Source organism: Geotrypetes seraphini, chromosome 1 (genome assembly GCF_902459505.1).
Source record: "Geotrypetes seraphini chromosome 1, aGeoSer1.1, whole genome shotgun sequence".
In the NCBI taxonomy this organism is placed as follows: domain Eukaryota; kingdom Metazoa; phylum Chordata; class Amphibia; order Gymnophiona; family Dermophiidae; genus Geotrypetes; species Geotrypetes seraphini.
Genome location: NC_047084.1, coordinates 447,765,904 through 447,792,968, shown reverse-complemented (window position 1 = coordinate 447,792,968; position 27,065 = coordinate 447,765,904). Strand labels below are relative to the sequence as shown.

General features: G+C 39.4%; 1 protein-coding gene across 1 annotated transcript in view; it reads left to right on the top strand.

Moving 5' to 3' along the window:
* HAUS6 (HAUS augmin like complex subunit 6) overlaps positions 1-8,100 on the top strand; it is a 206,432-nt gene extending 198,332 nt beyond the window's left edge. The window contains exon 17 of the mRNA XM_033920660.1: positions 7,911-8,100. Within this exon, the coding sequence (XP_033776551.1) occupies positions 7,911-7,921 (11 nt within the window). The 3' untranslated portion in view covers positions 7,922-8,100. The remainder of the gene's footprint in view (positions 1-7,910) is intronic.
* Positions 8,101-27,065: the final 18,965 nt, after the last annotated feature.

Sequence of the window (27,065 nt, the reverse complement as noted above, 5' to 3'; positions counted from 1 at the left end):
ATTCAGTGTTCTCGGTGCCGGTTTTGCAGAATATGTTGACACCTATTCTGCATCAGGAGTTTGGTAACATGCATGCCCAATTCACTCCTGCCTCGACTCTGCTTCCTGCAGTCCAGTCTGAGCACTCAGCAGTATTACAAGGAGTCGAGTCCTTAGCAGTGCCTCGAGCTCAACCTAGTCACTCTCTCCAAGGAGTCGAGTCCTTAAAAGTGCCTCAAGCTGAATCTAATAATAATAATAACAGCTTATATACTGCAATACCGTGAAGTTCTATGCGGTTTACAAAGATTAAGCAAAGGTACAAATTGATTGACTTTAAGAGGGGAGGAAGAAAGAGGGTTAATAGGACAGGAAATCCATTTTTGAGGAGAGAGTGATCAATAGAACAAGTTAATCGCTATAGAAGGGAGAGAGAAGAGAGGATCAGTTGTCTAGATACTTTAGGAACAGGTGTGTTTTCAGACGTTTCCTAAATTCCTCATAAGTAGTGGGTGAAAGCAATTGTTCTAGGTCTTTACCCCATGATGCTGCTTGGTGCGAGAGAAGATGTTCATGATGTTTTTTCAGTTTACAACCTCTCACTGGGGGGGAAACGAAGTTGGAATGTGAGCTTCTCTTGTGTCTGTTGGCTGAGAAGACGAAAAGGTCAGTTATATATTTAGGGGCAAGTCCGTGTAGTGCTTTGAAGCAGAAACAGGCAAATTTAAACTTTACGTGCGCCTCCATTGGCAGCCAATGCAGCTGCCGGTAGTAGGGTGTCATGTGGTCAAACTTCCTCAGCCTAAAGATCAGTTTGACCACTGCATTTTGCATCAATTGTAAACGCTGCATGTTCTTTTGGGAAATTGCTAAATAGGCGATGTTACAGTAGTCAAGTAGACTCAATACGAGGGATTGGACTAGGGTTCTGAATGCCACTGTATCGAAATAAGCTTTAATGGATCTGAGTTTCCAGAGAGTGAAAAATCCCTTTCTAATCAAGGAGTTCACCTGGTCTCTCATGGTTAGGCACTGATCCAAAGTTACACCTAGTATCTTTATGGTAGGTTGGATAGGGTAATTAAGATTATTGATACATAGTGCTGATTTACATACTCTATGCAAGGAGTTGAGTTCTTACAAGTGCCTCGAGATACCTCTACACAAGGAGCTGAGTCCTTTTCGGTATCTCGTCGTCATTCTCCAACTTCTAGTCCTACCTCCTCACATAAGGCGTTGCCCTTTTCGAGGCACATGATGAAGACTCCTCGACATTCATCTTCAGGCTGGATCCGACTCAATCACAGTACCGTGATTCGAGGCATGATTTGCCACATCATTTGACGAGGCATTCATCGAGGCCCAGGTCTCCCTCTTGAGACAGGTCTTGTTTATCGAGGCATTGAGACTCTTTGAGAACACCAACTCCTTTATTGAGGAGATCTGTTGTAGAGCCTCATCATTCTCGTCAGTCGAGTTCTTCTGCAAGGTTCTTTTCACATTTCAGAAGTGGGTCACCTTTGCCTATGGATTCAGATCTCAGGTATCAATACTCCAGAGAGGCTTCACCCTCGTTCTCTGCAATGCGAGGAACCTCGAGGGGGTCCCAGTCACCTTCTCCTCAACGAGGTCATACCTCTTCAGATCCGGTATCCTTTACCAAGTTTCTCTGCCAAATGAGTAAAAATCTTAACATGACATTGGAATCTGACTCAAAGTACTCTAAGGAGTATTTGGAAGAACTGGGTATGCCTCATCCTCCTAGAGAGTCTTTAAAATTACCCATGAATGACATCCTTTCTCAAACCTTCAAAAGAAATCTTGAGACACCATATTCCATACCTGCTGTGCCAGCAAAGTTGGAATCTCGATACAGTATGGTCCATTGCAAGGGTTTTGAGAAGTCTCAATTATCCCATCAGTCTCTTCTCATTGAGTCTTCTTTAAAAAGAACCAATCCTGCAAAGGTTTATGCCAATGTCCCTTCTAGAAGAGAGGGCAGGATCATGGACAAGTTTGGTCGTTGACTATCAAAATTCAATGATGACAAACCAAATTTTGAACTACAACTTTGTCTTCACATCTTACCTGAAGCATTTGGTCAATGCCATGCCAGATTTTTTCAAATATTTTCCTCAAAATCAACTGCCAGAGTTTCAACAAATGCATAACACTCTGGGTCAACTTCGCATGCATATGGTTCAAGCTGCATATGATGCATTTGAAATGTCATCTAGAGTCACTGCGTTCTTGGTGGTCATGCGTCACCTGGCCTAGCTCCACACCGTGGACATGGACAAGAATCTACAAGACTGCCTAGCTAACATCCCATGCCAGGGCAATTAATTGTTTGATGACTCTATTGAGGCAGCTACCAAGCTTCCATCACCAGGCCAAAGCCATCCACTACTAAGGGTTAAAAGCCTACTCCATCCTTCCAGAGGCGTTTTCCTCAGAAGTCAGCACTTTATTTAAGGCGGCCTCCTAAGAAACAGCAATAGCAGTACAGAATAAACCTCAGACCCCTGCTGCACGCAAAGTCTCTCAGTCTTTTTGACCATCTAACACGGGAGCATAACCTCAATCGTTCTGCCTCTGTCCTCTCCTCTCCCCATTGGGGGTCGTCTTCATCATTTTTACCAACGATGGGAGCTCATTACATCTGACCTCTGGGTCCTCACTATCATCAGGGAAGGTTACTCTCTCCACTTCATCCAGATTCCACCAGATCTTTCCCCAAGAGAGTATCCTTCCAATCTGTCCCAGGCCACCCTTCTGCTTCGTCTCCGTGCCTTCGAGGAGGTTCCTCTAGTACAGCAGAGCTGGGGGTTTTACTCCCTTTACTTCCTTGTTCCGAAGAAGACGGGCGATCTGTGACCTATATTGGATCTCAGAGCTCTCAATAAATTTCTTGTCAGAGAAAAATTTCAGATGCTGTCTCTAGCATCCTTGAATCCCCTTCTAGATCACAATGGTTGGTTTTGCTCTCTGGATCTCAAAGAGGCTTACACTCACATTCCAATTCATCCAGTCTTCTCAGATTTTGGGTGGGAAATCATCACTTTGACCTGGCATCATCTCCCAGAGTTTTCACCAAGTGCCTAGTGGTAGTAGCAGCAGCTCTGCGCAACCATGGTCTTCAGGTTTTCCTGTACCTGGATGATTGGCTCGTCAAAGATTCATCATCTCAGAGGGTTATTGTAGCAACCCAGCTGACTATTTGGTTCCTCTAAAGTTTAGGATTTGAAGTCAACTTTCCAAAATCTCAGCTACAACCCTCTCAGAACCTACAGTTCATCGGAGCTGTACTGGATACTGTGCAATTCAGAGCATTCCTTCCTCAAAAACATCAAGATGCTCTCATTCAACTTTGTCAAAAATTATCCCTCACTTTACTCTCAGCGAGACACATGATGGTTCTAGTTACATGGCTTCTACAGTTCACGTGACTCCTTTTGCCAGACTTCACCTCAGAATTCCTCAGTGGACCCTGGCATCTCAGTGGGCGCAGGCTTTTGACCCACTCTCTCAGCACATTACAGTGATTCCTTCGTTGAGCCAGTCTCTCCACTGGTTGATGCTCTCTTCCAATCTCTCAAGAGGTTTACTGTTTCAAACGCTCCCTCATCAGAAGGTTCTCATCTTGGGGGGTTCATCTTGATGGTCTCCTTACTCAAGGGCATTGGTCCAGCACAGATCGTCGGAACCATATCAATCTGTTGGAACTCAGAGCGATCTTCAATGCTCTCAAAGCTTTTCAACATCTTCATGATCAAGTAGTCCTCATTCATACAGACAATCAAGTAGCCATTTACTACGTCAACAAGCAGGGAGGAACAGGATCTCTCCCTCTTTGCCAGGAAGTTCAGGAATTGGGCAGCTCTTCACAACACCTTTCTGAAAGCAGTCTACATTGAAGGAGAGAAAAATTGTCTGGTGGACAAATTGAGTTGTCTGCTACAACCTCACGAATGGAGGTTGTAGCAATTCATCGCCTCTCCATCACATTTTCTCTCAGTGGGGAACTCCTCAAATAGATCTCTTTGCGTCTCCCCACAACAAGCTTCCTCAGTTTTGCTCCAGGATCTACTGTCCTCAACACCTGGAGGCAGATACATTTCTTCTGGAATAGACAAGCAAATTCCTCCATTCTCTCTCATTCTCAAGACACTCGTCAAACTCAAACATGAACATGCCACCATGATTCTCATAGCTCTTCGATGGCCCAGGCAACCTTGGGTCTCCCTTCTACTTCAACTCAGCAGCAGGGAGCCATTCCTTCTACCAGTATTTCCGTCTCGGCTTACACAGAGTCAGGGGACTCTGCTTCATCCCAACCTGCATTCTCTACACCTGACAGCTTGGTACCTTTCAACGTAACTGCCAATTTCCAGTTCTCTCAATCTGTCAAGGACATTTTACAGGCTTCTAGGAAGTCTACCACTAGGCAATGTTACAACTAGAAATGGTCTAGATTTTCTGCTTGGTGCCTCAATTTACCTCCTTGTCTTCAGTTCTGGATTACCTGTTGCATTTATCTCAATCAGGCCTCAAATCCACATACATTCACATCCATCTCGGTGCAATTGCTGCTTTTCATCAGCCTATAGAAGGGAAACCCCTCTTTGCTCATCCCATTGTTTCCAGATTTATGAAAGGACTTTTCAATGTCAAGCCACCTCTCAAACCGCCTCCAGTGGTTTGGGATCTCAATGTTGTTTTTGCTCGCTTGATGAAGCCTCCGTTTGAACCAATGGCTTCGGCTTATCTCAAATATCTCACTTGGAAAGTGGTATTTCTCATTGCTCTCACGTCTGCTCGCAGAGTCAGTGAGCTACAAGCTTTAGTAGCGGACCCACCTTTCACAGTATTCCATCATGACAAGGTGGTCCTCCGTACTCATCCTAAATTCTTACCTAAAGTGGTTTCAGAATTTCATATCAATCAATCCATTGTTCTTTCAGTGTTTTTTCCAAAGCCTCATTCTCATCCTGGAGAAACAGCTCTTCATACTTTGGATTGTAAGTGTTCTTTGGTTTTCTACTTGCAAAGGACTAAGCCACACAGATCTTCTCCTTCACCCATTAATTTCATTTTGTCACCATTTCTATACCCTTCCTATCCTATATACCATCCATGAATATTTCCCACAGAACACAACCATTAAAATTTCATAATTTTGACTATCATTAATTAATAATTATCTTAAGTATCATGTTCTAGAACAGCCTATCTTAAAAATTCATTTCAGCCTTAAATTAGCATCCAATAAGTAATAATAACCATCAATAATTACCATCAATTCTTTCTACCATTAAAATAATTTGTATAGTAGAACATCAAATTTTATCATATAGATATAATTTGTATAGTAGAACATCAAATTTTATCATATAGATTATCCTTACTAATACTATATTTAAAAAATCTGAATTAATCACCTCTGAATAACAATTTATATACTGTATTTTCTTCTTTATCCCCTTCCCTCTTTGTACTTTACTTTGTTTTCCCCCACTATTATCCAATATCTCTAATATAAATTCATCCTCATACATGCTTATGAAATTAAAAACCCCACACCAATACATTTGATACTAACTCCATATCATCTGATCTTCCAGAACAATATCTGAATCCACTGAGACAAAACAATAAAAACATGTCTGTGAACAACATAACAAACAAGCCATATCATATATATCCACATGACCTAAAAACAAGTAATATTTCTATAGAGATTAGTTTCTTTCCCATTGAGCCCAATCAAAAATCTTTGTAAAATATTTCAGAACCATAAGAGAAAATAATTATTTTCAAGAACCCTTTTCCTCCAGCAACAACATCTGTAATATCCAAGTTTAGATGACGTTTTTGGGGTTTTGTTGTTTTTTTTCATCTTCATCAGCATGAATATAAGATTTCTTAAGAGAAATTCTCCACAAATCACACGCTGGCAATAATTGTTCATTTTCTGTAAAATTTCCAATTTCATAAAGTACAAACGATAAGAACTTAAACTTTCTTTTATGTAACAACCACTTCAGAATTAAGATCCTTGTACTTCTCCATCCAAAAGTCTTGATGTAATTACTTGAATAAATATTTGTAAATGACCAAAAATATTTATAATCCACCATTGTTCAATTCATTGAATATTTTCTTCTTTCCTAGCAGAATAACAAAATCCTTCGTTTCTTCCAATTAATAGAGCCAGATTCTATATTATGTTATGTCCAGGTATCTGATATTCTGATCATTTTAAGTAGACATTGGCTAAGTCTTTGACAAGAAATCCTTTAGTTTCTCAGGATCTTCAAAATGTAAAGATTATTTCCACTTGTAACTCTCATTGTTGCTGGATAGTATAAGCCATAAGTGAACCCTTTTTCTCTCATCTACGGTCTTAACATAAGGAGCTGCTTCCATGTCTTTGCCATCGATTTGACAAAATCTGGCACCAGCAACAACTTAGAACCCTTGTAGTTCAAATTTCTATCGGCTTTGGCCAATTTTAGTATTTCTAGAGCCTGCTGGAAGCGTAGTAATCTAAAAATTAAAGGCCTTGGGCTCGCTTCTCACTATTGTCTGGATGTTTTCTCCAGACAGAATGGCCATTTTGGCCAGAGAGTATTATAAAATTTATTCCCCTAAATTGCCAATGCTCCCACCATCCCATTCTGGTTAGCTTGGAGGTCACCCATATATGCCTGCTTGTCCTGGGATAAAGCACAGTTACTTACCGTAACAGGTGTTATCCAGGGACAGTAGGCAGTTATTCTCACAACCCACCCACCTCCCCTGGTTGACTTCTCTGCTAGCTATTTGAACTGAGAAGACTCCCCTGCACTGGGTGGGAGGGCACTCGCGCATGCGCCATGCGGCTGTTTTGAAACTTCTGAGTTTCTACAAGCAAGTCTGCTTGCGAGGCTTCTGCATCTGGGCTCCGTCAATGACGTCTCTCGTATGTGAGAATAGCTGCCTGCTGTCCCTGGATAGCACCTGTTACAGTAAGTAACTGTGCTTTTTCCGCATATTATTGGGGAAGAAAAACTCCGTTAATCTTAACAAATATTCCTGTTCGTTGCCTGGGTAGAGGAGTGCTGCGCATACGCCTCCATCTTGTGCGCTGCCAAGCCACGCCCCAAGATAAGTCTTTTTGATTATTGTATCTTTAGTGGGTTGTGCAGTGTTTGGGCTCTGGTGAGATTAGTCTCCACTCATCTTATTATTTGTTCACATTATTATTTGAGTTTTTTTCACACTCTGCACTATTAATTATGCACATAGGAAGATCCTATGATGTTGTGCTGCATTGATCCTTGGGCTTTTGCATGAGATGAGCATTGAACGCTTGACGTTTATCTGACTTATGCAACTCATACTGAGGACTTCCAAATCACAAATTATTATTAGTAATAATTATATAATTGTGTGAGTGGATTTTGTTCTATCTTAGGGCATACTTGAAGAACTACTATATAGTTTAATCCTAGTTTAAAGCCACATTCATTTGTAGACAATTGTTGAGTGAATGTTCTACTTGCCCCTGGAAATCAATGTTGCTTACCTTGAGCAAAACTCTTCTTCCTTCCCAAGAAGTTAATTTTCCTTTCACAGCTCTATACTGAAGTCTGCATGGGAATTCCAGCTTTACAAACACAGTCCGTCAATTTGTGCAGACTTATATCTTGCTATCCTCTGAGAGCACGTGTAGCAAATTTGTTATCTTTGTATGATGGCTACTGTTAACAGCCCTCAGATCAGATCCCTCCACCTTCCAAAAAATGTTTTTAATTTTTCAAACTTTATGGAAAGTCTAGCTAAAGATGAGTAATTGTAAATAATTGTAACTTCTGATGTAATGTAAATTTATTTCATTAGACGTTTAGATACTTTTTTAAAAGATGTATCTGTATATTTTTTTCCAGCTGAACAGTGAAAAGAGATTGTATGCATACAGTTGATTCCCAGAGCAATGGACTCGTACAGAAGAAGCAGAGGAATGTTTAGTGGAATTATGATGCATTGAATTTCTTACTGTAAAATTTGTATATTGTATTACCATAATTTGAAAAAATGATTTAAACAAAAGTCTGTTTTTTATTTATATATATATATATATATATATATATATATATATATATTTTTTTTTTTTTACTTCCTCTCATTCCTGTTTTTAATCTTAATTTCTAGTTCATATTCCTGTTCTGTAATTCAGTATTGCATATAAAAATGGCATTTCAAATTAATGTCAGCCTGATCAGGCTTTAACTTTAGTCTTGTGATAATTATTTAAACCAGAACAGTAACACAAAGAACATGAAGGCACATTAGGTAGCCTTTGCATTTTAATCTGAATGCTATATTTTGTGTTTATTGGAAGACATTTTGATTGTGGTGCCATATAAAAATCTTCAATTATTCAATGTGCCCCACAATTACTCCCAATGTTCATAGGCTATTGCCAAATTGAAAAATACACTAAATTTATAGACTATGGAACTCAAGTTACACTTAAGCTAAGTAACAGATAAGATCAGAAATATGGATGCATAGCAATATCAGCATTTCACGTATTTGTATATTAGAAAAATATTTATTTATTTATAAAATTAAGAAGAAAAAATTTTATAAAATTGGAAGAAAATAAAAAGTTCTTTAGAAATTCAATAAATAGACAGTTGGACCGATGATAGTCTGCAAGTTGGTTATTCACCGAGACTAGTTCTGAAGGTAATACCAGCAGACGCTTGAGTTCCATAGTCTATAAATTTAGTGTATTTTTCAATTTGGCAATAGCCTATGAATATTGGGAGTAATTGTGGGCCATATAAAAATGTACATTCAGTTTCTTGCTATATTTTTTTTAAATTTCTATTTAAGAGAACCATATTAAAGTTTCATAAGAGCCACAAATGGCTTCCATGTCTAAGGTTGAATATCATAGGACAAAGCATTATGCATTGCTAATTATGCATTATGGAAAATGTAGATCTCTCCTGTGTGCCAGGTAACTACACAAAACATCTGATGAGGAGTATCTTTCCAGAAAATCTACATCTACATGACTCTCTTCCTCTCACCCATCCACCATTACTCTATTACTTGAGGTGATGGTAAATTGTGATTGTATTCTGTTGGGAGCAGCACAAACAAAGCAAACTTTTACATTGAACATTTAAATGGTTTTCCATTGATACCTGCAGAATATGGTTTTATCATGAAGCCAGACTTTATGATACACTGCCAAATTATGGTCATTATCATTGGGTACAAATTAGTTAAAAACATTATAAGCGATCATCTTTGTGGGAATAACAATATATTTATGGCTTTTATAGGTATGTTAATACATTTGTAAATAGCTTCCAAACATCTGTTTATTCAAAATGCATTTTTTTACAGCTTGTTTTAACCTTTATTTTTACCCAAAAGGACTGGCAGCCCATTTATGTTGGTGTTCACGCATTTAAAATGAGTACTTTCAAGTAGATGGTTTTCACTGAGGTATATAGCAAGTGAATTGATGTAGGCTTATTTTTTTGTTATAAAAACTTGCTCTGAAGAGGAAAACTTAACACTTCCTATTGGATTTTGTTTATTTTTGTGTAGTAAAGCAGGTACCTTAATTTTGGTGTTGTGAACTTTGGTCTTCAAGAGCCACAGATCTTGTATATAAATTAACTCAGGTGTTAACTTGTATATGCAGATATGATCTCATCATTGTAGATATTCTGAAATCAAGCCTGTTTGAAGCTTTTGAGGACCAAAACTGAGAACTGCTAATCCTTCTAAATTAAATAATTTCATTTGTATAGTGGGGTAAGTTATAATTGTCTCCTCTGTTTTTCTACAGCATCTTGAAGTTAGGTTTTGCAGTACAGCATATGGATTTTTGTTAAGTTGTTCAGCATAAAGTGTGTTGTCCTGGTAATTTTACTACATTTAAAAAGAACATGATAGACATAATTTATTACACCTTCTTAACTACTTAAATATATAATCTAGCCTCATTAGGTATACACATTTCTTAAGGACCAAAACAATTACATTTAAGGGATAACACTGTTCAAATGCAAGTTCTCAGTCAGAGTAGGTTAACTTTATCATATATGTTGAGCCTCCAACTTTGTGTTGGAGGCCCAGCATATTCGCTAACCAACATGGGGAAAGCTGTGCTTAATCAGAAATTGTGTGGTTGCCATGGTACTTTGTTTCAGGTACTTAAATGTATTAATGTTTTGTTACTGCATTACACGCAATACCTTTATTGTATGTTACAACAGTTCTAACTGCATCTATCTACCCTTTGTGCAATGTATGTTAAACCTGCTTGAAACAGTTTCTAATAGAACTTGTTTCTGCACAAGAAGAAATCTAATTTTAAGGCATTTTTGTTAATCTTTTTCAATCAGTAATACAATTTTTTTTAAAATATAAATATCTTAAAAATAAACAATTTCTGTAACATGCAGAAAATGTCTGCAACAAAAGTAAAATATAACTTAAGCTGGGATATATTATTACAGTTGCTTTGTTTGCACTAGCAGTGGATATTTTTTTTTGTAGATAAAATAATAAAGGTTTATTTTTTCCCATTAGAGAAAATCAGTTACTTGGAAATGAAATACCTTGGAATAACAATGAGAATGGTACTAACACAAAGGTTAAAGGGCTAGATGCACTAAAGATAGCGACAGGATTACTGTTGGCTGATTCTCCAGCAGCGATCAATGCGCTATCAAGTTTGTATGCAAATGTGACTAATCAATCACTCAGTGAGCAATTGACACATGCACAGAACCGTAACAGCAGTGACAGGGGAAGTAGCATCCTGTCACTGCTGTTAGGACTTCTTTTTTTTTTAATGGCACAGATGTTGTGTGTATGTTTCACAATTTCTCCCATTAAAAAAGAAAAAAGCCTCCCCCCGGCACCATGGGGCCCCCCTTGCACCAGTCACCCCTGAGCCACTGTCCCCTCTGAATCCCAAAAAAGGCAGGAGGGATACCCAATCCCTCCTGCCATGCAGAACACCCTCCACGCCATGCCCCCTCCTGCGCCAGGCACCCACAAGTTACTGCCCCTGACCCCCCCCCCCAAAAAAAAAAAAAAATGGCAGGAGGGGATACCGCATCCTCCGAACCTCCCCTATACCTTTTTAAAAAGTTGGAAGCAGAAAGCCAACTCTGAGGCTCCTGCTTCAGGCCCACCATTTGTAAATGACAGCCTTCCCATCCCCAGTACATCATGTGATACACAGGGAGGGGCCAAAGATCCTGGTAGTATCCAGGATACTGAGGAAGGAGCCTAAAGCCCTGATTCGGTCAAACCAATCAGGGCCTTAGCCGCCTCCCTCAATATCCTGGATGCAGAGGGAGGGGCCTAAGGCCTGATTGGTTCAGTTGCCTAAGGCCCTTCCCAAGGAGAGGGGCCTTATGCATCTAAGTCATTCAGGACCTTTGGCCTCTTCCCATGCATCACATGATACACCAGAGAGGTGAAGACCCGTCATTTACAACAGGCAGACCCGAAACAGGAGCCTCAGAGTGTGGGCTTCCTGCTTCCAACTTTTTTAAAAGGTTTGGGGGGATCTGGTGGCAGGAGGGAGTGGGCATTCATCCTGCCATTTTTGGAGGGGTTCTACCTCTTGTCTACTTTCTTACTTTCCAGTCCTCAATTTCCTTTTCATTGTGTCTACTTACAGCTTGCCACCTCTTTCCCTCACCCCTCCCAGTATCTCACTAACTCTATCCTCTTCCCCCAATCCAGCATGTGCCCTTTTTCCTTTATATCCCTCCTTCCATCCAGTATGTGCTCTTTCTCCTCTCCACTTCCTTTCAGAGTCTCCTCCCCTCTTTATCATCTCCCATCCAGCGTCTGATCCCCTTTCTCTCCTCCTCACTTCCTTCTAGTGTTTGCTCCCTCTCTCTCCTCTTTCAGTGTCTTCTACCCTCTCTCCTCCCTACTTCACTTCAGTGTCTGTTCCCCTCTCACTCTCCACTTCCATCCAACATCTGCTCCTCTCTCTCCTCCCCATTTCCCTTCAGCATCTGTTCCCCTATCTCCCTACTTCCATCCAGCTTCTGTTTCTCTCCCCCCTCTCCACTTCCCTTCAGCGCCACTCAATCTCTTCCTATCATCGGGCTATCTCCCTCCCTTCCCCTCACCTTTGCGGGCCTGGGCAGCTCGTGTCGGAGGAGTTGCGCTAGACTTAGAACGTTGCCACGTCTTGACACCTCAAAGAGAAAAATTCTGAAAAGCGCCCGCGAAGGTGAGGTTAAGGGAGGGAGATGGCTCAATGAGAGGAAGAGATGGCCAAATGTTTTGTTTGGGGTTTTTTGCCACCGGCAATCGGAAGGGAGCGAGTGTGACGATCGCAAAAAGGTCTGCTGACTGGGAGGGGTGGGAAGGGAAGGAACGCTGCAGACACTTTACTGCGGGGACAAGGCCATTCACCACTCGACAGGGAGGTGAATGGCCTTGTCCCCATACCCATGGCAACCAGTTTTTTTCTCCTCCTGCGGGTAACAGTCACTGTGCCTATTCTCTAATAGCAATCAGCAGCCCTTTGCCAGAGTTACAGTGTGTCTCTGACAGGTATTGCTGACATATCATAGTATATCATATATAGGGAGGGAGGGTATTGCTGACAGACCATAGTGTCCCAAATCACCGAGCAGGCCCATGACAAGTCCATCCTCGAGACACCCAAATCATCAGCTTTGAAACCAACAATTGGGATACAGGAAATGGCTAGTGGCACTGACTCCTGGCAGCTGGTGACCTCCTCCACGGGCAAACATAGGAGACCTCCCCCCCCTTTTTCAATCTCTTCATCTTCTCCTTCTTCTTACAAACAGGGCAGCTATACATCAACCCCTTAACTCGTCCTGCGGAACAGATTCCAGATTCTTCAGGAAGGAACTGCCGATGAGGAACAGGAGCAGGCCCAACACCCAGCTCCATCTCCAGGGACAACTGACCGGCTCCCCCCAAAGAAGCGCAGAGTAATAGTCATCGGGGATTCCATGCTGAGGGGCACCGAGGGACCAATTTGCAGACCGGATATGCAATCTAGGGAGGTCTGCTGTCTGCCTGGAGCCAGGATACGAGATGTCACCGCCAGTCTGGATAGACTACTCACGCCCCGAGACCACTTTCCTATGCTTCTTGTCCACATAGGAACCAACGACACTGCCAGGAACACACCGGAGACCATCACCAGAGACTTTGGAGCACTGGGTGAGAGGCTGAAGCAGACAGGAGCGCAGGTGGTTTTCTCATCGATCCTCTCAGTTAGAGGCAAGGGAAGAGCCAGAGATGAACGTATCCTGAGGACGAACGAGTGGCTACAGGGATGGTGCCGGGATATGAACTTCGGATTCCTAAACCATGGGGAAGCGCTACAAGGACTTCAGGGACCAGACGGACTCCATCTGACCAGTAGGGATAAGAACGTCTTCGGACACCGACTAGCCCGCCTGCTTCACAGGGCTTTAAACTAGGTAAGTCGGGGGAGGGTACCCATTCACATATTAGTGCAGAAAGGAATTATCCTGATGAGGTGAGTCGAAACTCCGCTTCCATGTCCAAGGTAAGTACCCACATTGCAAACAGTTCTTTGGGAGTCACACCGACTCGGGTAGGATACGCCTCACAGGGACTTAGCAAACACAAGATATGGAGGGCCATGTATGTCAATGCACACAGTTTAGGTAACAAAATTCTAGAGTTGGAGGCTGAAATAAGGAATGCCGACCTAGATGTGGTGGCAATATCTGAAACTTGGTTCACGGACTCACATGGGTGGGATATGGCTATACCGGGCTACAATCTACTTCGTCAGGACAGGTTAGGAGGGGGGGTAGCTCTATACATTAAAGAGGACATCAAAACCACCAGGATCACAGATGTCAAGTACACCGGGGAGTCCTTCTGGGTAAACCTGGCAAGAGGCAGAGAAAAATGCCTGTATCTAGGTGTGGTTTACAGACCCCCAAGACAACTGGAAGACATGGACGCAGAATTAATTGAAGACATAGAGAATATCACTCTACGAGGAGAAGTTGTACTGCTAGGGGACTTCAATATGCCTGATGCAGACTGGAACTCATTTCAGCGACAACCAGCAGTAGCAGGAGGCTCTTAACCTCCATAAAGGGAGCACGTCTCAAACAAATGGTAACGGAGCCCACTAGGGCCCAGGCGATCCTCGACCTGGTACTCACCAACGGGGAAAGCGTTTCAGAGGTCTCAGTAGGAGATACGCTAGCCTCCAGCGACCACAATATAGTATGGTTCAACCTTAGGAAAGGCTTCCCTAGATCAAACACGAAAACAAAGGTACTCAATTTCCAGGGCACAGACTTCGCACGCATGGGAGATTTCGTCCATCAGACGCTGCAGGACCAAGCGGACACCGATGATGTAGAAGCTAAGTGGTTAACACTGAAATCAACCATACATGAAGCAACTAGCCGCTTCATAAAATCAGTAAATAAACGACAAAGAAACAATAAACCCCAATGGTTCACCGCGGAGATCTCGCACCTCATTAAGGAGAAGAAAAAAGCGTTTCTCTCCTACAAGCGCACGGAGAAAAGAGAGGCAAAAGTAGAATATAGGACCAGGTCTACAGCGGTCAAAATGGCAGTTAGGGAGGCAAAACTTCGAGTGGAAGAAATTCTGGCAAAAAACATTAAAAAGGGGGACAAATCCTTCTTCAGGTATATTAGTGACAGAAAAAGGAACACAGGCGGGATAGTACGCCTTAGAAGACCGGACGGAAGTTACGTGGAAGCAGATTCCGATAAAGCCGAACTACTGAATGAATACTTCTGCTCAGTCTTCACCTGTGAGGCACCGGGACACGGTCCCCAGTTGAAGGCAACACAAAGCACAGAAGACCCGTTTCAGAATTTTGAGTTCACACCAGGTGAAGTTTACAGTGAACTGGCAAGACTCAAGGTGAACAAAGCCATGGGACCAGACAATTTGCACCCAAGAATGCTCAGAGAATTGAGCGATGTCCTGGCGAAACCGTTGGCTGAGCTATTCAATCTCTCCCTAAGTAAGGGGAAAGTTCCCCTGGACTGGAAATTAGCTAATGTCGTTCCTCTGCATAAAAAGGGTTGCAGGGCAGAGGCTGCGAATTATAGACCGGTGAGTCTCACATCAATAGTGTGCAAACTCATGGAAACACTAATTAAAAGCAAATTGGACACGATCTTGAATGAAGGGAATCTTCGGGATCCCAGTCAGCATGGATTCACCAAGGGTAGGTCCTGCCAATCCAATCTCATCAGCTTCTTTGACTGGGTAACAAGAAAGTTGGACTTGGGAGAGTCTTTGGACGTCGTGTACCTGGACTTCAGGAAAGCTTTTGACAGTATCCCACACCGCAGGCTGCTAAGCAAGATGGAATCGATGGGGTTAGGAGAGACACTAACTGCATGGGTTAATGATTGGCTGAGTGGCAGACTTCAGAGGGTGGTGGTTAATGGTACCCTCTCTAAAACATCGGAGGTGACCAGTGGAGTGCCGCAGGGCTCGGTCCTGGGTCCACTCCTTTTCAACATATTCATAGGGGATCTGACTCAAGGGCTTCAAGGTAAAATAACACTATTCGCCGATGACGCCAAACTATGTAATATAGTAAGTGAATGCAGTTTACAGAATTATATGGCGCAGGACCTGCTTACATTGGAAAGTTGGTCCTCAACCTGGCAGCTAGGCTTCAATGCTAAGAAATGTAAGGTCATGCACCTCGGAAGCGGAAATCCATGCAGGACGTACTTCTTGAACGGAGAAACTTTAACTAGGACTTCAGCAGAACGAGATTTAGGAGTAATCATCAGTGCAGACATGAAAACTGCCAATCAAGTGGAGAAGGCTTCATCTAAGGCAAGGCAGATATTGGGTTGTATCAATAGAAGTTTCGTCAGCCGAAAGCCTGAAGTCATAATGCCGTTGTACAGGGCCATGGTGACTCCTCATCTGGAGTACTGTGTGCAATTCTGGAGGCCACATTACAGTAAAGATGTGCGCAGAATTGAATCGGTTCAACGGACGGCCACCAGGATGATCTCGGGCTCAAGGGTCTCTCGTACGAAGAGAGACTGAACAAATTGCAGCTCTACACTCTTGAGGAACATAGGAAGAGGGGAGCATGATCGAAACATTTAAGTACCTCACGGGACGTGTCGAAGTGGAAGATGATATTTTCTTTCTCAAGGGACCCTCGGCCACAAGAGGGCACCCGCTCAAACTCAGGGGCGGAAAATTTCATGGCGACACCAGAAAGTATTTCTTCACAGAGAGAGTGGTTGATCATTAGAACAAGCTTCCAGTGCAGGTGATCGAGGCAGACAGCGTGCCAGACTTTAAGAATAAATGGGATACCCATGAGGGATCCCTACGAGGGTCAAGATAAGGAAATTGGGTCATTAGGGCATAGACAGGGGGTGGGTAAGCAGAGTGGGCAGACTTGATGGGCTGTAGCCCTTTTCTGCCGTCATCTTCTATGTTTCTATGTTTCATATATAGGGAGGGAGATCTATGAGACATACTGAGAATGATCTCCAGTGCTTATCTTTTGATGTATGAATCACAAAATATAGTAAAGTGAATTAAAGTGAACTAAATTGGTGATAACAAATTAAGCACAAAATTGGGTGAAGATGTGGATGACTTTATATAAACCCTATTGGATTTCAATGACTGTATCAAAATAAATCCTTGTGCTTGATAAATAAAAATATCCGAAAAAACCCAAAAAAGAAGGGGAGAGGCCAAAACAATGGGAAAAAGGAAATCTTCCCTAACCCTGAAACAGGAAGAGACATTTTGAACCAACAAACTCCTGAAATAACTAATAAAAGGGTTAATTTTTGTGATAAACAGGGAGCCCTCGGTCACACAGCTCGCAATGGGGACAAAACCCATAATGCGCCAGCTGTCACATACATACACCCACAAAGGTGTTTGTTATCTGTGTTATATTCCCGGGCTCACCCGTGTGTGATCAAACGTGTACCTAGTGCACAAACCAGTGTGCTAATGGTGCAAAATAATAATACACAAAAAAAAAACAAGCAAAAAAGGTTGGCGCTGTCTCTGCCTCTCTTCCGAGGGTGCAGAAGTGACCAAAATCAGCCACAAGGCAAGGACGTGAGGTTCCATTCTGGTGGCTGTTTGAGTGATTTTGGTTTCAGTATTCATCAGTTGGTTCCTGCGGAAGGGGGCTCTTCGAACCCCTGAAACGGAGTTCCGTTGGCCTAGTGTGGACAAACCTTTTATGCTGCCTTGTGCTTTTGACTACGGCAAATTCAAGTACCTTTTAGATTGCTGATTTGTACTTCATGCCCTTGCCTTGTGGCTGATGTCTGATCGCTTCTGTACCCTCGGATGAGAGGCAGAGACAGCTCCAACCTTTTTTCCTTGTTTGTTTGGGTTTTTTTGGTTGATTATCATTTTGCACCATTAGCACACTGGTTTGTGCACTATGTACACGTTTGATCACACACAGGTGAGCCCAGGGATGTAACACAGATAACACCATTGTGGGTGTATGTATGTGACAGCTGGCGCATTAGGGGTTTTGTCCCCATTGTGAGCTGTGTGACTGAGGGCTCCCCGTTTATCACAAAAATTATTAACCCTTTTATTAGTTATTTCAGGAGTTTGTTAGTTTGAGCTGTCTCTTCCTCTCACCCCTGATAAATAAAAAGTCATAAATAAAAATATATAAACCAAGTTTATTGAAATATAAAGTGGGATAAGTATTTCAAAAATATATATACATTTTTTTATTATAAATTTAATACTTAACAATATCAGATGATATCAAAGAAAAAGGTTTCTTATACAAAATTTTTTAATACTTATATGACACAAAACAATCCTTTTCAAGCCCACAATATGGGGAGACATGCTGCTTTTCTACCACATATATAAAGGAAAACAAAGAAATGGGTTGAATTCATATGAATCCTAATCATTCACTACTATACGGAACTCTGACATCCTACCATTTTCTCAGTAATGAATCTTAAAGGTAAAGAAAAGAAAAAGAAAACTTACTTCTGTTCTTGAGCTAACAAAAATTGTTGCAATTGAATGGGATCCCAAAATACATATTCAATGTCTTGTATCTTGACAAGACATTTGCATGGAAATTTTAAATAAAAAGATGCCTCAAGAGCTAGGACTCTTATTCTTAATTTCAAAAATTCTTTCCTTCTTAATTGCGTAGCTCTTGAGACATCAGGAAAAATTCTAACCAAATCTCCACAAAATTTAGTCAACCTATTTTTAAAATAAAGTTTCATTATCAACATTTTATCTATCTCACTCATGCATGTTATTACCATGGTGGACCTTCTCTGGATAACATCCTGAGTGTCTTCCAAAAACTGTGTCAGATTTATTTCATCTGTTACCAGGTGGTCCACCTCCTGGTCGGATTTTATTTTCTTTTGCGGAATATAATAACAGTTATTTATTGGGAAATTTTCCACATTGGGTAATCCCTGTATTTCTTTGAAATATTTCCTTAACAATATTTCCGAAGATAACAAATGAGTCACTGGGAAATTAACCAAGCGGAGATTCCTCGCTCTATGCATATTTTCCAGCATTTCCATTTTGGAATGTAACACCGTAGAATGGTGTCAGGTCAAAAGCGCGCCGGGATAAAGGCGCGAGCAGACAATTGAACGCAGCACGGAGGTGCGCACTGAAGAAAATTACTGTTTTTAGGGCTCCGACGGGGGGGCGTGGGGGGAACCCCCTCACTTTACTTAATACAGATTGCGCCGCATTGTGGGGGAGTTTACTGAAAACTTCACTTTTTCCCTGTTTTTAGGGAAAAAGTTAATTTTACAGTAAAATATGGGGGGTTACAACCCCCCACAATGCCGGCGCGATTTGTATTAAGTAAACTGGAGGTGCTCCCCAACAACACCCCTGTCGAAGCCCCTAAAAACAGTACTTTTCTTCGGCGTGCGCCTCCATCTTGCGCTCAGTTGTCGGCGTGCACCTTTGTCTTCCGCGTTGTTGTCTATGAACCCCGTAGAATCCTTAACAGCAGATACTGAGACACCTTGCAATGCATTACTTTGAGTTTCAACCACTCCTAATCTTTTATCCAAACAACTTAAATTAGAATCCACGTTCTCAAACTTTTGAGCCACAGAATGTGAATATTCCAATGTTTGTTTCACTGATTCTCTGAGAAACCCTTCAACTCTAGAGATACCTAACCACAAATCTTTAAGGGTAATATCTTGTTTTTCCACTGCTTGTATTTGCTCTTCTACTACACTTGTAAATTCAAGTGGTTTAGGTATTTCAGTAAAAACCAGTTTACTTGTCTGAGTAGATGATACTACAAAACCAGTAGAAATAGCGGGAGTTATAATCCCGCTACCACCAGATACTGGATGAAGAGGGGGTGTCCTTTCGAGGGGGCTCAACGATGCTCCGGATGTGGGAGAATTCGAATCAAGTAATGTTTGTACTGGAGTTTCTATAGGAAATATCAAATGTCTGTACATAGGACCAGAAACAGCAGCAAAAATATTTTTTTAATTAAAACACTAAGTTGAGGATGTGAAATTTATTTGTTAGGGTTACCTTAATTTTGTTTGATCCCTTTTTTTTTTTTTCAATTCTTTATTCATTTTTTCATCTTACATCAAGTGTACAATATTACATCAATTGAATCATACACATCACTTGAAATTATTTCTATTATCATCTTAAATACATAAATTAACGCCCTCCCCCACTCTCCCTTTCCACAAATATTGTAATCAAAAATATCATACATGTTATATTCATAAATATTGATTAAACCTATAATATAACTATATATCACCCCCCTTTCCATTATTATAATTATACTTTCAGTATAATTATAAAGGTGCCTAATCATTACAATATGTTATCAATGGCCCCCAAATCTTTTAAAAATTATTATAATTTCTTTTTTGTATGGCAATTGTTCTTTCCATTTTGTATATATGACACAACGAATTCCACGAGAAGGTGTAATTAAGTCTAGTGTAATTTTTCCAATTTCTGGTGATATGTTGAATGGCAACTCCTGTCATTATTAATAAAAGTTTATTATTGCTTGATGAAATTTGACTTTTTATTCTCATTGATGTCCCAAATAGAATTGTATCATATGATAGAGCTACATGGTTTTCTAATAAACAATTAATTTGAGACCATATTGATTTCCAAAAGGCCATGATACAAGGACAAAAGTATATTAAATGATCTAGAGTCCCTGCTTCCAGATTACAATGCCAGCATCTATTAGACTTAGAACTATCCAACTTTTATAATCTAACTGGGGTCCAAAATACTCTATGTAACAAAAAGTACCAAGTTTGTCTCATAGATGCAGACATTGTACATCTCATTCTCCAAGACCAAATTCGTGGTCATAGAGATGCAGAAATTTGATGCTTAATCTCAATGCTCCAAATGTCTCTAAGACCAGTCTTTGGTTTTTTATTCATAAATCCAGATATCAATTTATACCACTGTGCAGCCTGGTGTCCCAAGAAATCTTCCTGAAAGCATAAGAATTCCAGACTATACTGATTGTTAAGATTTTTCCATTCAGGGAACCCCTCCTGAATAGCCTGCTTCAGCTGCAACTGTTTAAAGCTTTGTGTTTTGTTTAGAAGAAAATTTATGTTGCAACTGTAAAAAATCAAGCAGTTTACCATTTAAAATAACATCGCCTAGAGCAGTGTTCTTCAACCACCGGTCCACAGAAATTTCCTACCGGTCCACAGGGCCAGCACTTGCATCAGGCCCAAAACAGTGTTCTTCAACCTCCTGTCCATGATGCAATCGATGTGGCGTTATCTTTGAGCCAGCTCCTAACTGATTCAGTGCACAAAGCCACGGGCAGTGGCTCCTATGGGCATCCTGCGCCTGAACCGGAAGCCTTCTCTATGACATTGCAACATCAGAGGGAAGGCTTCCAGATGAGGCAAGGGACGTGCAAGGTGCAATTAGTACTATTATGGGGGCAGGGTCTGGGGTGGACATTGGGTAGAGATGGGCAGGGTCTGGCCCACGACAGCCCAGTGTTCTTCAACCGCTGGTCCACGGACCGATGCCGGTCCACAGAATAATTTTATTTCTGCCGGTCCATAGGTGTAAAAAGGTTGAAAAAAACTGACCTAGAGTCCATATACCTGCAATAATCCAATGCTTCCATACACGATTTTAAAACCGCCAACTTGAATCTTGGAGTTTAGCCATAAAGATTGATTTGTTGATTTGTGTATTGGATTTGGAGTTAAATTGCTGACATAACGCAATGTTTTTCATGTGTCCATCAATATTCTGTTCTCTTTATATTTCTTAGGCATCTTAACACTGAGAACATGAGATAAGTTTTTAGGAAACATGAGTCACCATTCCAAATACAACCAATCTGGGATATTTTCCATGAGTACTGGGAGGACCCAATACATACCCTGGCATAAAATATAAGCTTTATGATACCTATAAAAGTTTGGAAAATTTACCCCACCCTCCGCAATTGGTTTTTGTAAAGATACTAAGGCAATTCTAGGCATTTTCCCCAGCCAAACAAATTTTGTAAGAATACCATTTAACTTTTTATAAAAGGACTCCTGAAAAAAAACTGGTATCATACTCATTTGATAACAAACCACAGGCAATAGCATCATTTTAATAGTTTGAACTCTCCCACACCAAGAAAGATGTAAAGGATTCCATTGCTCACACATTTCTGTTACTTTTTTAATAAAAAATTTTCATTCTCTTTCATTGTGTCTTCTAGTGTATTTTTTATTCTAATACCTAAATACTTTAAACCATCTTCTTTCCATACAAATGAGAATGAATCAAATAAGCCTTTAGTACAATGCACATTAAGTGGAAGAATTTCTGACTTGCTCCAATTTATCTTATATCCTGAAAATTTTCCAAATTTCTCTATCAACTCAAGCAAGCATGGAATGGTAATTTCTGGATTTCTCAAATAAAGCAGTATATCATCTGCATATGCAAAGATTTTATATTCCCAATCTGTACGAGCAATACATTGTATCCCCTTTGCTTGTTGAATGGCTAATAACAAGGGTTCTAATACAATATCAAAAAGCAAAGGAGATAATGGACAGCCTTGCCTAACCCCCCTTTGCAAATTAAAATGCCCTGATAAATTATTATTAATGTTTAACCTTGCAGCAGGGGAGCTATACAACGTCAATCATTTGTATAAATTCTGAACCTATCTAATGCCTAATACATGAAAGTCCATTCAACTCGATCAAAGGCTTTCTCCACATCCAAAGAGACAGAGAAAGCCGGATCATTCATGGCTTTTGTTAAATTTAGCATATGAAAAGCCAATCTAGTTGGCTTTAAGAATGTCTCTTAGCAACAAATCCTGTTTGGTGCACATCAATAACAAAAGGGAGAGCCTTAGCCAATCGTAAAGCCAATATCTTAGCTAAAATCTTTCCATCAACATTAATTAACGAGATAGGCCTGTAGTTTGAAACCAAAGTGGGATCTTTGTTTGGCTTTGGCAAAATAATTGTTAATGATTCTGCCATAGTACCTGTATTACAACCTTTAGTCAGTTGAAATTGATATAAGTTTAATAAATAAGGTATTAGGGTACTTTGAAATGACTTATAAAACTCTACTGTGAAACCATCACTACCTGGAGCGGATCCAACTCTAAGAGACTTCAATGCTGTTTCTAATTCTTTTAGTGATATAGGCTCCTCTAAACTTCTTTTTATATGTTCAGGAACCTTCGGTCCAATAATTAGATTTAAAAATTCTAAACCATCTTTTTCCCTATCTTTATAAGGCTCAGAAGAATATAGGTCTTTATAAAAATTTAGAAATCGACTTAAAATATTTTCAATATGTGTCTCTCCATTTTCATCCTTTATTGCAATAATTTTTGTTCTTTTCTTTGCTTTAAGATAATTTGCCAATAATCTTCCTGCCTTATTTGAGTTACCATAATACAGAGTTTGTTGGGAAAACAAATCTTTCCTTACGAATTTAGAAGATATCTCATATTTACCTTTTGCTTTTAATAAAGCCTGTAGGGTATTTTGCTCCCATTTGTCAACTAATTTATTTTCCAAATGTTTAATTTCTTTTTCCAAATTATAAAATTGTTTTTTAAGTTGTTTTCTAATATATGCTGAATATGAAATATTACCTCTCATGGTAGCCTTAAATGCTTCCCATAACGTTTCTATGTTAATATCTTCTGAAGTATTAAGTTGAAAGAATTCAATCATTTTTAATTTAAATTCTTCAAGGAAATTTGCATCCGCAATCAATGTATTATCAAATCTCCATACAGATTTACAATAATCTTGCTCATCAAACTGAAATTCAATCCATACACCACCATGATCAGATAAAATGATAGGATCTATCACTCGCTGAACTATTTTATTCGAGACAAAAATATAATCTATTCTTGAAAAAGAATTATGGACCTGTGAACAAAAGGAAAATTCCCGATCATTAAAATACGCCAAATATCTATTAAATTACAAGATTTTGCCAAATTATCTAACCCTAGTGACTTCATAATTTTACTTGTTTTTTCTATTCATTAATGGATCCATTACAGCATTGAAATCTCCAGCCACTATTAAATTAGAAGCAGCCAGTGGGAGTAGTAATTGTTGTAGATTCTTAAAAAATTCCATTTGATTCGTATTTGGGGCATACACATTGAACAATTCCAGGGTAGTATTTTCCATGCTCATTTTTACATGTACCCACCTACCCAAAGGATCTGAATCAATCAGCTGAAAATTAGCTGTACATTTTTTATTTATTAATATGGCAATCCCAGCTTTCTTGCCAACTGCAGGGGCAAAAAAATTTTGGTGTACCCAACCCCCTTCCAGTTTTCTTGATTCTATCATTGATAAGGTGCGTCTCCTGAATAAAGTACAAATCAGCATTTTGTTGCCTTAGGAAAGCTAACATTTTTTTCCTTTTTATTTGATGGTTAAGACCATTGACATTCAATGAAAATATTTTAATCTCCATCTATTTCCATATATATAATCCAACAATAATATTTAAATTTATTTAATTTAATATGATTAGACACCAGATTAGACACCATTACACAGTTTATAACCATTGAAAAAATAAAATGATCCTCTTCTATCCCTTCATTCCCTATCATCCCATCCCAGATTTTGAAGAAACCCCCCTCCCTTTCCCCTCCCCCACCCCCACATAAATTGATTGCCTTGGAACACACATAGGATTAGTAATCACAATACCCCCTAGGCAACTTCCATCACATCTTTACTTTTACAAATTTAAAAGTAATAGATTTATTCTTTAAGACACTATAAATCAAGTAATCCCACAATAATTTCTCCTGCAATAATGTAATCCTAAATATATTAAAGAAGTTTTTCATAAACCCATTTTTAAACTTTTCCAATTAAATCAAATTTACCAAATTATATCTTACCATGTCCATAAATATTTTACTACCTTTTACAATAGAAGAAATGATATATATATGATCCTTGTTATCAAGACAATAGTCTCAATCAATCCTTAAACTTTCAGCTAAAAACTATTCCATGTTTTACATGACTATTAATTTATAACATTGACATTAAATCAATTTACTGCTTGCCATATAATAAAATCTTACTCAATATAATCCAAGTTAGAATTTATAGAACCTTTAAAATCAAAGCTAAGAGACATCTTTCCTATTAAACAATTCATATTTCCAAAATATAGCAGATGAACTTTTTTTTCTTTTTTTCCCTCTTAACATCCTATAAATGAAAATTTAGCTAATCATCTCCATATAACAACTTCATACAACAGAATTCAACTTCTATTAATTAATTCATATTTTCCTAACTTTCTTGTATATCCTTTTAAGTTTTACCATGACCATTCCAAAATGCAGAATTATTGTCTCCCTTTTCCCATTTGACTATTCCAGTGACATCTTCAACACACATTGGTCCATCTTTTCCATTCAATAATATATTCAGAAAACAACAGATATTGCTCAGTTAAAATTGCTGAATCCAATTTCATCATATAGACTCTTCTTTTGCTTTTTATCATTAAGCATGATTGATGCATTTAAAATAATCTCTTCTTACTAAAGTTGATATTTTAAGAACATGAATATCTTTTCATTAAGAAGCGGACTAGAGATTCTGCTGAATAGGTCTCTCTTTTTTTTTCCTTTCCTCTTTTCCTCTTTAGATTGTTAAATATAACTGAATTCATCCATTTTCTTTTGCATCTTATTGTTAGATGTTAGTCTTTTTCTTTTTTTATAGATCATCCTCTTTTTTAAGTTAATTTGTCCAAAATCCTCAAAAATATTGTAAAGTCTAGGTTATTAACTTAAAACCATTCAAATAGACATTGGCTCAGAATTTGTCAAGAAGTCCTTTAACTTTTCCAGATCTTCAAAATATAAGGATTTGTTTCCACTTGTCACTCACATTTTTTTTGCAGGATAGTACAAGTCATATGCGAGCCCCTTTTCTTTCATTTGAGGTCTTAAGTGGAGGAATTATTTTCTTATGTTCACAGTGTTTTTTGCAAAATCCGGCAAGAAAAGCAACCTTGATTTCTTCTTTTTGAACTCTTGAAATAGTAGTGTTTGAAGTCTCTAATCTTTCCACTCCATCAACGAAATCAATTCCTTGTATCTTATGACACAATTTCAAAGAAAAAATATTTTATTTCGTGTTACTTCCAAAATCATATTCTTTTCTTTTTCTCCTTCAAGTCCCCCTCCTTCAGTTCGAATTCAATGTTCAGATACCGATAAACATCACTGTCCATGTTGAATAATCCAATTCCTTTACATAGACATTGGTTCATTGTTTGCAAAAAATCTTAACTTTTCCAGATCTTCAAAAAATAAGGACTTATTTCCATTGATCATTCTCATTTTTGCAGGATAGTATAATCCGTAAGTAAGCCCTTTTTCTCTCATTTGAGGTCTTAACATGAGGAACTGCTTTCTTATTTTCGCCGTGTTTTTTGCAAAGTCAGGCACAAATAATAAATTGGGAGCTTTTATAATTCAGGTTTTTGTCCACTTTGGCCAAGTTTAATATAGTAATTGCCTGCTGGAAACGCAAAAGTTTGAAAATTAAAGGCCTTGGTCTTGTTTTGACTTGCTGACCGTTTGGAATCCGGTGTGCATATTCTATTTCTAGGGGTTGTTAAAAATTTAACTGTAGTATCTTAGGTAATGTTTTTCAAGAATTGAATATCATTCTCCCCTTCCAAACCTTCAGCTAAGCCAATAATTTTCACATTCTTTCTTCTTCCTCTATTCTTATATTTTTCTAATTTTCTCTGCATTTCTTTAATAGTTTTACTATCAGCTTTGCATTGGGCTGTGTTAAACTCCATTTGATCCATTTTGTTCTCCAATAGAGCCATTCGTTGATTAGCAACTTACATCTGTCTATTGATGTTTAAGACCTCCTCCTTAACTTCATTTATTTTAGTTGTGTTGTCCTGAAGCATTTTTTGTATGTTCCATTGTTCCGCCATTACCTCTTTTTTATCCAATTCTTCAGTTACTTCTTCAGGAAGTGGGGCTTTAGACGGTGTCACATGATCATGTTTGACGCGTTTCACCGTCCCTGCAGTCACGAAAGCCGTATCAATTTTCGCCTGATGCATACTTGCCATCTTCCTATATCAATTGACTACTGCAGGGAAGAAATAAAGGCTTAAGGTACTTTCAAATAATCAAGCCGTTGCCCAGATTAGAGGAGTGTCGCAATCACACCTCCATCTTGTGCACACGCCAAGCCACGCCCCCCCCCCCCCCGTTTGTCTGATTCCTTGATTTTTCATGCTCTTGTTTCTGAATATTTCAACCAGTTTGGTTAAATTCATACAGTGCTTTTGTACATAAAGTCATTTGTTACAAATTATGAGGAGTTTTAGGTTCTTCCTTCACATAGTCTTGTGTGATTCTGTGTATGTGTAAATCAGATATGTAGAGTCATTGGAAT